This window comes from Camelus dromedarius, chromosome 11 (assembly GCF_036321535.1).
Source record: "Camelus dromedarius isolate mCamDro1 chromosome 11, mCamDro1.pat, whole genome shotgun sequence".
Classification (NCBI taxonomy): domain Eukaryota; kingdom Metazoa; phylum Chordata; class Mammalia; order Artiodactyla; family Camelidae; genus Camelus; species Camelus dromedarius.
Genome location: NC_087446.1, coordinates 12,590,636 through 12,603,437, shown reverse-complemented (window position 1 = coordinate 12,603,437; position 12,802 = coordinate 12,590,636). Strand labels below are relative to the sequence as shown.

Genomic DNA, 12,802 nt, shown 5'->3' with positions numbered 1-12,802 from the left:
CTTGCTTTTTTTTAATTTGACAAATCCTGGTTAAATCTAACTTTCTGCCTGTTGGTTACCTGGATAAACCCAGTTCTCCACTTAACTCTATACCCATACCTCCATAGCTGACTACAGTGGGAGGAAAAAACCCACACAACCATCACTAACCTTGAACAGGCCCTTCTTGCTACCTACCAGTCACTGTTGTTCCCGAGCGAATCCCATCTCCCACTCTTCTAGGTTACCCATCCTTTTTTCTAAATCCCTCTCACAACTTCTCCCTGTCCTCACTCTCAGCTAATGACTTGCATCTTATTTTGCTGAAAAACAGAAGCTATCAGAAGAGAATTTTCAGATGCTCCCATAATCGTGTCTACTCACCGGACGGCCCTGGCGTCCATGCGCTCTGCCTTGTCACCCGTTACTCTGAACGGACTGTCTGCGCTCCTAACGAGGACCAGCCCTTCACTGCGCGCGCAGGATCCCATCCCCTCTGGCCCGTGCTCGAACCTCAGTACAGTAATTCTCTGCCTCCTCTCTGGCATCGTCAATTTCTTCCTCTTTACTGGGTCTTTCCTATCATCGTGAAATCATGGTTTTATTTCTCCCATCTTAAAAAAAAACCAAACCACTATTGCTTCACTTTTCCTTCTAGTTACTCCCCCATTTCCTCCCTCCCCTTTTTAGCAAAGACCCTTGAAAGAGCAGTCTCTTATACCCACTCTCTGTAACTTCTCTTCTCCTACTCTTTTTTTCTCTAATTGAAATATAGTTGATTTACAATGTTGTGTTAGTTTCTGATATATAGCATAGTGATTCAGATCTACATATATACAATATATACATATTCTTTTTCATTATAGGTTAGTACTAAATATTGAATATAGTTCCCTGTGCTATGCAGTAGGACCAAGTTGTTTACCTATTTTATATATAGTAGTAAGTATCTGCAAATCCAGAACTCCCAATTTTTCCCTCCCCACCCCCTTTCCCCCCTGTTAATCCTAAGTTTATTTTCTATGTCTATGAGTCTGTCTGTGTCTTGTAAGTAAGTTCGTTTGTGTCCTTTTTAAAGAGCCCACATGTAAGTGATTATCACACGGCATTTTTCTTTCCCTTGCTGGCTTACTTCACTTAGTATGATGCTCTCCTCCCGCTCTCTCTTGAATCCACGTTGATAGGGCTTTTGCCCCACCATGTCATTAGTTCTCTTGTCAAGATGACCAAAGATTTCCACATGGCTAAATCTAACAGTCAGTATCAGCCCTCAACTTGCTCGACCTACTGGCACCATGTGACATAGTTAATCCCTCCTACCTTCTTGAGATGCTTTCTTCACTTGACTCCCAATCTGGTTTTCTCCCTGCCTTACTATTTGTGCCTTCTTGGTCTCCTTTGTTGGTTTTTGCCTTATCTCCTCGACCTCTGAGCATTGGAACATCTCAGTCTTTGGATTTCTTCCCTTCAATGTATTCAGTTTGTGGTAGATTGAATTACAGTTTACAACTATTTGCTCCCTCCCTTCTATGAGGATTGTATATCCTTTCAATTTGTCTTGAAATGCCTCTTCTGTGCATAATATACAGCCTTGTCCTGATGTAGGGCTAGGCTATGTGACTTTCTTTTGGCCAATGGAATGGAATGGAAGCGAGTGGTGCAGGCCACATGCAAAGAGAAGCTTTAAACTGAACTGCATCGTTTAGTTTGGCCCCTCTTGCTTCTGCCCTTTGCCATGAGTATGGTGTGTGCTGGACAGTGGCTGTTTCTTCAGCCTAGGTCCCAAATTAGAACACATTTGAATCAGACACATAGCTGGCCCACAGCCTAGGGCAGAACCATCAACATGTCACCCATCTGGGACAAGAGCAAGAAATAAACATTTGTTGCTATAATCCACTGAGATTTGGAGATTGGTTGTTACATCAAAAATGATGACTAAAAACACTCCCTTTAAATGCTCCTGAATGCCAGGCTCATGCATCCAGTCATCAACTGGGCATCTCCACCTGAGTGTCTAAAAGGTAACTCAAACTCCAGGGTCCAAAAATGAGCGCCTGATCTTCTCTGCCAAATCTGATCTTCTTAAAGTTTTTTCATTATCAACTAATGGAAACTCTAACCTTCTAGGACAAAAAAACAAAACAAAATGAAATAAAACTAAAGTCACTCCTAATTTCTCACTTTTGCTTATATTCTATGCCTAGTATATCAAATCTTGTTAGTCCTACTCTCAAAATAAATCCAGATTCTCAAAACTTCTCACCTCCTTCACTGGTACCACCCTCGCCCAAGCCATTATCATTGTTGGTCATTGCTTTTTCCATCCACAGCCTCACCTCCTAAGTACTACTAGAGAAATTTCTTCTATCATAGGAAAACAAAAATCAATCAGTAACTACCCAACAAATGCTACCTCAACTAGGTCATAGTTACTCATGGGTTATCTTTCAATTTTCTCTAATCACTTTTTACGACCTCAGTATCACTTTAGTGCAAGCCACCATTATCTTTCACCAGGATTATTTTGAAAGCTGGGTTACTCCTGCCCTTGTCCCCAGAGTGGGCCTTTTAAAACAGTAAGTCAGATTGTGTCACTCATTCTTTCGCTCAAATCTTTCCTTTTCTCAAATGGCTTCCCCCCTCACCAAGAGAAAAAGTCAAGTCCTTATAATGGTCTACAACGTCCTTTACATTCTGCACACACACCTTCTCCAGCCTACTGTGCAGATCTCATCTCTTGTGGCCCATTTGCCTCCTTCAGCTTTGGCCACACTGGCTCCCTTGTTGACCCTTGAACACACCATTTATGCTCCCCCTACAGGACCTTCACCATTTATAAGGCCATACAGCAGAGAAACGCCAGAGCCATTCCTCAAATTCTGGTCTCTTTTACTCCAAAGACTGTACTTTCACTCTCTCCTACGTGACCTCTATTATAATCTTGCCAGCTTGATTGTATCCATCTCCGAGGAGGAGATGGTGTGCATCTGATCTAAGGTGGAAGAGGTAAGGAGCATTACTTCAGAAAGGTCAAAAGCCAGTGTTGAGAACAGTGACTTTCAACTGGAGGAAAGCATTGGTGCACGTGGATATGGCAGGCAGCTCTAAGGTGGCCCCCAACGATCCCTGCTTTCTGGTACTCATGTCTTTGTGTAATCCCTCCCGTTGAGTGTGGACTGGATCTAGTGACTCCCTTCTAATGAATAGAGAATATTACAGAAGTGATGGGCTGTCACCTCCAAGATTAGGTTATAAAAAGACTGAAGCTTCTCTCTGGGGGCTTACTCGTACTTCCTCTCTCTTCAGTCTTTTGCTGCCATGTCATGAGCATCCTTACTGAGAGGCCCAAGTGACGTGGAACTGATATCTCAGGCCAACAGCTAGCAAGGACTGAGGCTTTCCAACAGCCATGTGAGTGAGCTCGGAAGCAAATTCTCTCCTGGTCAAGCCTTGAGAAGACTGCAGCCCTACCCAACAACTTAATTTCAGCCTCATGAGAGACCCTGAGCCAAAGGCACCTAGCTAATCCACTTCCAAGTTCCTGACCTACAGAAACTATCAGACACTTGTTTTTTTGGGGGGGGAGGGGGTAATTAGGTTTATTTGTTTATTTTTAATTGAGGTACTAGGGATTGAACCCAGGACCTCATGTATGCTAGGCATGTACTCTACCACTGAGCTATACCCTCCCCAGATAATATTTGTTGGTGGTGAGATAATGTTTATTGTTTCCAGCCATTACGTTTGAGAGTAATATGGTATACAGCAATGAATGGTGGTCCTGGTAGAGTTTATCAGAATTATCTAGGGGAGTTTTAAAAATTATTAATACCTGCACTCTGGTATGCTAGTATATCTCAATGTCACCCCAATCCTCCACACGGGGACATGAGAGAGTACCCTATCACTCAGTTGCATCTGTGAAACAAAGTTTGAGAATCATCTGGTAGATTTGAAAAGGTCCTTATTTCTTGTTTCTCACAAAACGCAAATAAAAATGAGAATTTTAAAAAATACACACTAACAGGGACAGCAAAATGTGAAATGAGGCAACAGTAGATGAGAGATATCTACAAAATCTCAAGAGGGGGGAAGCACATAAAGATAGGAACTGTTAGGTTTCACCTTCTCCATTCTGCATCGCGCCTGCAGAGGGGAAGCCTCCAAGAGGCATTCTGATTCCTGCCACAGAACCTAGAAGTCTCGGGTACAGGGAAGAGTTAGAATTCCAGTTCCCCTTCACTGCCCTTAACCTGCGTTGGTAGATTTCATGGACTGTCTTGATCAATAACTATTCTAATTCTTCTGGTGTGCAGGGGCTGGCTGGAAAGCTAAGAAAAAAAATTTTTTCCACACTCCTTTACATCTAGTTTTCAAGACATGAGTTGGGTTCCAAAAATGACATGCATTAGATCTGGAAGGTAGAAATTGGGTGAAGGCCACCTTCCTGTTCCTTTGCCTGTTGCTTCCAGCCAGCATGGAGATGGAGACAATGAGTTGTTCTGCTAAATTCTAGGACCTCAGTTTGAGGATGTGAAGGTGCAGTGGCAGCACAGTGCTGGTGGCGTGGCGAGCCCTGGGACACCGGTGGTTAGCCCCCTGGAGACCTAGAAGAGCCTTCTCCTCAAGCCCTTTCAGTGAATTTGGAAGCTCCTTATGACTTGAATTCAATCTCTTTCTGGTTAAAAAAGAAAATATCTAGATTGGCTTCTGTTTCCTTTAATGAACCATGGCTGATAAACTCATCCTTGCAGAATGAAGGATGTTTACTATCTGGAGAGGCCGAACCAGAAATATTCTGGACTCTGAGACTACTAGGGATTCAGTAAAGTCTACACATTAAATGATGAGGTCCCCAGCCATTTACACTATTGGGTCTAGACGGTGGTGGACAGGCGTATACTACCTCATCCTTGGGTTGAAGAGAAGAGTATTCATTTTTGGAGCTATTTTGACTTCCCAGGAGAAAAGCATTTGGGGAGAAAGAACAAGTAAACATCCAAAGCCCTGTCTAATCATCTTGCCCGTGCACAGAGGTTTGAACTGACTTTTTATTGCCTCACTCTTAAATATCAAGAGATCACTAAGGGTCACCAAAAAAGATTCTAATATAAAATATGGAAAATCCTCAAACATTTAAAAAATGAACTCATAAGAAATAGAAACAATATATGGAGCAGAAGACAGCATAAAGGCTACAATTATAATTTTCATAGAAAGATAAGAGAAAATACTGCATCTGTGAAATAAGAATAGGATGGTACTAGAAGGGAACATTCAGAGAATTATAAAAGTTTGCAAATATTAAGATTGTGATAGCAGAAACAGAAAATTCAACAGAAGGGTTGGAAAATGATGTTGAAATGTCTCTAAAAGAGTAAAAAAGAAGTAAGGAAAACAAACTTTAAAAAAATCAACAGAGGAAATTTAGCATCCAACTAAAAGGAGTTTCAGAGAGAGAGAACAGAGAAAAATGGGGAGTAAAAATCAAATACATAATTAAAGAAAATTTACAGAAATTTAATTGACATGAAATCCTAAAATGTTCTAGAGGAATAAAACAGCTCATGCAAGAAGGAGAAACAGAATGGCATGAGAATTCTCAAAGCAATACTAGAATTTGGAAGATGATGAAAGAATGACTTCAGAATTGTTAGCAAAGTAAATTTCCAATCTAGAATTCTATACAAACTCCCCATTGTGTGTAAGGTAGAATAAAAAACATAGCAGACATACAAGATCTCAAAAGATTTGCCTCCAGGCACCACTTCTTAGAAAGCTATTGGAGAAAGTATTCCACCCAAACAAATGGAAGAAACCAGGAAAGAGGCATATATGGAACGCAGAAGGAGTAGGATCAAATACAGGAGGGAGGAGAAGGGAATTACCGGAAGTCCCAGGTGGCCAGATGTGCAACAGGCTTAGAGACCTGCCAGTCACTGGTTGGAGCAGGAGGACAGAGACCTCCAGAAGGGCTGTTTATAAAGGGGATTAAAAAAACGTGAAACTAACTAATTACCTGATGTATTTAAATATATAGAGAGAAAATTTACAGCTTTGGGGAGAGGAAAAGGATAAATCATGACGAGTACACAGAAAACAAAGCAAACAGAAAAACAAGGTAATTATGATTGTAATTATTCTTACATAAAAGGACGTGTGATTATAGTACACTATATGTCTCAGCAGTGAGCAATATCTATATGAGCATAAATGTAAACTTAAATGTTGAATTAATCAAAACTCCTATATTGGGAGGATGGAGGTACAGAGAAAGATGACTCTTCTTTCATGCTGGCTGAGTTTAAGTTATACCTGATGGGACTCCAGGTGGAAATGTTAACAAGCAATAGACTGTCAAGCTAGAGGTACACTTTTTTTTCAGCAACCTGCTTGAGCTGTGAAAGTGGGCAAAGTTACTAAAGGGGGTAGTGTAAAGACCAAGTTGAAGACTGAGAGTAAAACTGTGACCCGCTTTAGTGTCAGATGAAAACATTTAACAAAGATGTAAATAGGTAGTTACAGGAAGAAGTACTTCAAGTAGGAAACTTCATGAAAGAAAGGGGAAAAGAGATTCTTTAAAAAGGTATAATGACATAAAATGTTTCAGAAAGCTCAAGGAATAAAAACCGACAACATAACACCATTTGCAGCAACATGGATGCTCCTGGAGAATGTCATTCTAAGTGAAGTAAGCCAGAAAGAGAGAGAAAAATACCACATGAGATCACTCATATGTGGAATTTAAAACAAACAAACAAACAAACAAACAAAGCATAAATGCAAAACAGAAACAGACTCATAGACAGAATACAAACTTGTGGTTGCCAAGGGGGCGGAGGGTGGGAAAGGATAGATGGGATTTCAAAATTGTAGAATAGATAAACAAGATTATCCTGTATAGCACAGGGAAATATACACAAGATCTTCTGGTAGCTCACAGAGAAAACAATGTGACAATGAATATATGTATGTTCATGTATAACTGAAAAATTGTGCTCTACACTGGAATTTGACACAACATTGTAAAATGATTATAAATCAATAAAAAATGTTTAAAAAAAAAAAGAAAGCTCAAGGAAGATGAGCAAAGTCTCATGGTTTTATTTTTCATTATTTTTAAAATATGGGTGAAAAGTTACATTTAGAATTAGCCAGCGGGACTCAGTTTAGATGATCCCAATTTTGTTGGCAACATTCAAGGCATCATGATCATGAGCCAGTGGAACACACACCTTTTTCTCTCCATCAGGCCTGATAAGAGTGCTGACCTTGGCCATGTCAACGTCACAGAGCTTCTTCACAGCCTGTTTGATCTGGTGCTTGTTGACCTTGACATCCACAGTGAACACAAGTGTGCTGTTGTCTTTTATCTTCTTTACGGCTGACTCAGTGGTCGAGGTGACCTTGATGCTGGCATAGTGGTCGAGCTTGTTTCTTCTGGGAGGGTTCATCCCAGGATGTTTGCGCTGCTTTATGAGCTGCAGTGTTTTGGGCCGTTGGAAGGTGGATGACATTCAGGCCTTCTCTTTTATTATGGCTGTGCGATGCCTTCCATCACTGCCTTCTTGGCCTTCAAAGTCTTTGCTTTGTCTTCAGCTTTGGGAGGGTAAGGAGCAGGGATTTCCTTCTTTGCTTTCAGCATCATCTTCATGAAAAGCCAGGGGCTCTTGGTTTTAGTGATAAGGAAGTCATAGTGACCTTCTGCAGAAAAGTTTCATTCTAGTTGGGGAGGAAGAATTAGGGAATGGGGTACGAAGCAGCAATATGGGAGTCATAAAAATTTCTTGGCATTAAATGGTACCAAATTATCACTTCATGGAGTGATTATTTCCTGGCTGCAAGGGAAAATATATATATATATATATATGAACTTAACAGTGGGAAGATTGGGCTGTTTCCTCCTTAATGCAATAATTAACGTTAGCACTACTAAAAGTGAGGCAATCAGAAGTAATGTGCCTAAAATGTGACGCAGTAAAAGCACACAGCAGCGGCTGTGAACACTCCCACTGAAGTGTTGAACTTGAATTGAAATCAGCCTTTATATCTCATTTCCAGTTTATAGAAAATATAGGGGTAGATAAACCCCTAATGACACCAAAAGAGAAAGAATCAGACAAATCCAGAAAGTGGGACATTAGAGAGGGACAATGGGCCCAGTCTCTCCAACAACCCAGTGACATAAAAAGAGGGCGGGAAGCACTATTGAAATCAAAAGAGAATTAAGTCATATAGCATCCTGAGCAACGCATGGTCTTTAATTGAGTTTCACTTGAAAAAACAGGTGTAAAACGCATTTTTTGAGACCGTTGGGAAAACCTGAATGCAATCTGTTACATAAAATAAGGGTAATGTTATTAGCTTTGTTAATTGTGATAATGATATTTTTTAAAGAGATGCACTTTAAAGTATTTAGGGGTAAAATGTCAAGATGTCTATAATTTGATTTAAAATGCTTCAGGAAAAGAAAGATTAAGCAAATATGGTCAACTGTTAAATCCAGGTGCCAGTATACAGGTTATCTATTATGCTAGTCTACTTTCCTGTGTATGTGAAAATTAAAATAAATTTAAACGTAAACTTAGTGGTAGAGAGTGACGAAGCAGGAGCTTGAGGCAAAAACTGAGTCAAGGAGGCTTTTACTGTGGACACGTTTGTAAGCTGAAGGGAAGGAGTCCATACGGGGCGGGGGGAGGGGGACCAATGGAGCGAAGCCAAAGAAGTGGGAGAGGACGGGATATAAGGACATGTGAAGAGCTTAGCCTCAGAAAGGCAGAGCAGCGCCTAGTCCCCTGAGACAGGAAGGATGAAACAATTCATGAGTGAAGAGATGAGAACATTCTGAAGTGGAGACAGCCAAACTGGGGAATGGCCTTCCACTGGAGAAAGGCCAAGGGTAGATCAAGAACAGGGAAGGTAGATGTGGGGACTTGAGAATGAGAAAGTTCTGGAAATGCTGCTGGGTAAATTCTGCAGGGGTGCATTCCTGAAGAGAGGTGTTACCCAGATGAAGTTTGATAGCATCTATTTATAGTCCACCCAATCAGCGTGATTTTATGATTTCCTGCAGGCCTGCTTGTCAGCCTGGAAATGGAAGAAAAGCCAGAGAATGGTAGATTTTTCCTAAAGCGGAGGAAGGGAAGGTGACAATCCCACATATCAATTAGGTGAGTGTGGGTGCTCCTAAGTGTTCAGTCAGGCCATACACAGCTGGCTGCTCACAGGAAAGCCCCTGTGTGGAGCTTTGAGTAGGACAAAAACGATGTTTAACAGGCTTGAAAAGAAAGGCTGAAAAGGATAGGAAGTCACGTTGGCTGTGAGTGAAGGTGTCGGATAGGTGGAGGGAATGACAAGTTGTAGTCATGACAGAAAATTCAGAGGGTGAAAGTCTGGGGAACATAAAATTCCAGGTGGTGTTGAGGTCCCAGATATGGTCATACAAACGCATCACGGAAGCAGAAACTAGTCAGCCAAGTTATTAGATGAAGATGCGCTGGGATGTAGTCGGCAGCGTCTAAGCTGGCCCCCAAAGATCCCCGCCTCCTGTTACTCACACCCTTGTATAATCCCCTCCCCTTGAGTGTAGACCGGACCCAGTGACTTACTCCTAACAGATAGAATAAGACAACAATAAAGGGCTGCCACTTCTGAGATAAGGTTACATAAAGACTCTGGCTTCCATCTTGCTTGCCCTTTCTTGCTTTCTCACTCATTTGCTCTATGAAGCCATATTGTGAGCTGCCCGGTGGAGAGACCAAGCAGGCAAGGAACTGAGGAAGGCCTCTGGCCAACAGCCCATGAAGACACGAGGCCCACCACCGACCACATGAGTGAGCTTGGACTGGCTTCTCCCCAGCCAAGCCTTCAGTGACTGCAGCCCTGGCTGACTGCAGCCTTGGGAGAGACCCTGAGCTAGCAGACCCAGATAAGCCTTGCCCAGATTCCTGACGCACAGAAACTGTGAGATAATGTTTGTTGTTTTAAGCCGATAAGTTGGGGTGATTTTATTTGTAGTCATAGATAAGTAATACAATGGATATTGATGTCTTGACGATAACAGGAGACAAGAGAGAAAGGAAAACCATGAGCCAGGAGCAGTGGGCACCATCAAGATTTCAAGCAGAGCTTCTCCAACTTTAATGTGGACGCAAATCACGTGGGGGTCTTGATTCTGACTCAGCAGTTCTGGGGCCTGCGGGTCTATAGTTCCAACGTGTTCACAGGTGATGTTAACGCTGCTGGTCCTTTGAGAAGCAAGACGGGTAAAAGGCGAGTTAGGAGACTCCACATCGATAAGCTTGTGGAGGGGGCCAAACTGTCCCATGAAACAAAGAGACGGGCTGAGGCATACAGAAGCCGAGGCCTAAGATGAGGCCAGAGAATAACAAAGAAGGAGCAAATAAGTAGATCAGTCCGTGAGAAAACGCAAAGCATCGAGTATTGCCTAAGACAGGCTTTTATGGGTTCCCCACGGTATAACCTTTGGAGGTCTCTCCTCCTTAGAGAATAGGACTCATTCTCTTCCTCTCTCTCTCTCTCTTTCATTTGCTCTTAATAGCTATCTACATCCATTTAATAAAACTGGATTTGGACGGTCATTAGGGTAGATGGAGAGAGAACTTCATTCATTCCCTCACTCCTTCATTCATTTAGCATCTCTGCACTGAGTACTGATTATGTGCTGGGCATTGAGAAAAGTGAATAGAGAGTCTCTGTCCCAACTCTCGAAACACCAGGGAGACAGGCACATCCAGAACTATTGGAATGGCAGGAGGGCACAGCTCAGTGGTAGAGTGCATGCTTAACACACACGAGGTCGGGGGTTCAATCCCCAGTACTTCCATTAAAATAAGTAAATGAACCTAATTACCTCCCCTCCAAACAAAAATAAAAACAAACAATAAATAAAATATTTTTTGAAAAGGACTACTAGCATACAAGTGACTGGTGCCATAATAGGGATGAAAGTTATGGCAGCCTAACTGGGTGCATGATTAATTTTTCCAAGGGCAGAAAAAATTTCACAGAATAGATGAGGTGTGAGCTGGGTCTTTAGAAGGCTGGACTCTGAAAGAAAATCAGGGAATTCTAGGTGGATCAATTTATAAATAAATCTCTCTGAGACCCCCTTCCTTGTACCAATACCTTACGCTCACACAGCAAGACTTCTGATCTTGGTTTGGTTTCCTTTGTGGGAAGAGAATTTACAAACTGACCAATGTAAATACCACCCCACTTCGCCACTACCTTTCTCACTGTAAATGATTAAATTGGTTTTCGGATGCAAATCAGACTCATGTGAATTTGGGATGCACGGGCCAGTTTTTCTTAGGTCCTTGTCAAGCCAGGATAAACCAAGATTGAGGATCCAGATTTACAAGGACAAAACCCTCAGAAAATCAAGAAGGGCACCATCTTTCCTGACCATCCACCTACTCCTCACATGGACACAACGAAATGATAAAGAGTACTCAATCAGCAATAATAGTGTTCAATGAAAGGTTCAAAAAGCAAATCCTCTGAGGCTGAAGGTCAGGGGGAGAACCTTGAAAGAGAGCTAGGAAGAGACCTAACGAACACATTTGGATGGATACCAAAGTTCAGGTACGCAAGCTCTTTGTGTGCAGTAACAGTGAGAGTTCAGTGCCATGCCTTTATGCCTTCATGCCTTCGACCACGACCAATGCCCACAAAGAGAACTCAGCGAACTGTTCCTGGAGCCTCCGGGAAACCCTACACAGGTCAGTTTGACATTACACACTCATGTTCTGCTTGATCAAGTCTGACCAGTTTTTCCCTCAGTTAATTGGGGCAGTTCTTTTCCTGTTCTGGGACCTCTCCCTGGCTTTGAACTGCTGCGGCGGCCGTCACCGATGTGACCCTGGGCCAAGCGTGCATGTGCGTCCGTGAGCACTAAGGACAGCTGCCGACGGCCGCCTGCCGCCTCCCCATTGTGACTTGAATTGACTAGAACACCGACATCCCGACGTCAAACTGTCACCGTGCCCTTGGCCCACCCTGTTGTACTGAGGTCTTCAGCGTCTAAGTTCCACGTCTAGTTTTCTCTTCGCCGTATGAAACCCTATGTGAGTGTCCCCAGAAGAAATCTCCAAAGGTGTTATTTTCCCTGCGTAAATGTGTCACACTTAAGCAGAAAATCAGATTCACATACAAGACCAAACATTTTATTACTTTTCATTACTGTCTAGTCTTTGTCGGCAGGTACATGTATATTTTTACAGAGTTGAAAGCAGGGTGTTCATTATCCTGTTTATTGAACGTATCTCACATTTCCCACCTTTAGGCACACACACTCAAGCCTCAGCACAGACCAGATCCTTCTCACCTAAAGTAGATACAGAGTATTCCAGTATATTGATAGAGCAGGATTTGCTTAGTCCTGCCCTTTACTGTTGGGTTTTGGTTTGCTTCCAGTTTTTTAATATTGTCAATAAAGCTGTTACATACATCCTTGTACAAATTGCCCATTATTTCTTTTAGGTTATTAACTTACAACCCATTTCCCCAAGGAAGGATTAATGAGCCGATGGGTGGGCAGCAAGGAATCACGGAAGGATTATAAGCAGGGAAAGGGTATAATCAGATTTTCATCTTTAAAATATCTGGCCAGCGAGGGTCATATCTACCGCAGGGTTATTGTGAAGATTTAAATGAGGTCAAGAAGGTGAAACTCCAGTAAAGAAACTACGCAGATACAATTATACTCAGGATTTTGTCAGGAAGTCTATCTACCAAAGTCTAATCAACACCAGAAATTAACACAACATTGTAAACTGACCCGACTTCAATTAAAAAA

The 12,802-nt window shown here is 42.1% G+C and overlaps 1 protein-coding gene across 1 annotated transcript; it reads right to left on the bottom strand.

Annotated features, from left to right (window-relative positions):
- Positions 1 to 7,151: 7,151 nt before the first annotated feature.
- On the bottom strand, positions 7,152 to 7,810 carry LOC105094378 (large ribosomal subunit protein uL23-like). The gene is given in 2 exon segments (XM_064491254.1): positions 7,152 to 7,526; positions 7,529 to 7,810. Coding segments are annotated over 2 exon segments (483 nt in total). The 5' UTR covers positions 7,637 to 7,810.
- Between the last annotated feature and the right edge of the window lie 4,992 nt (positions 7,811 to 12,802).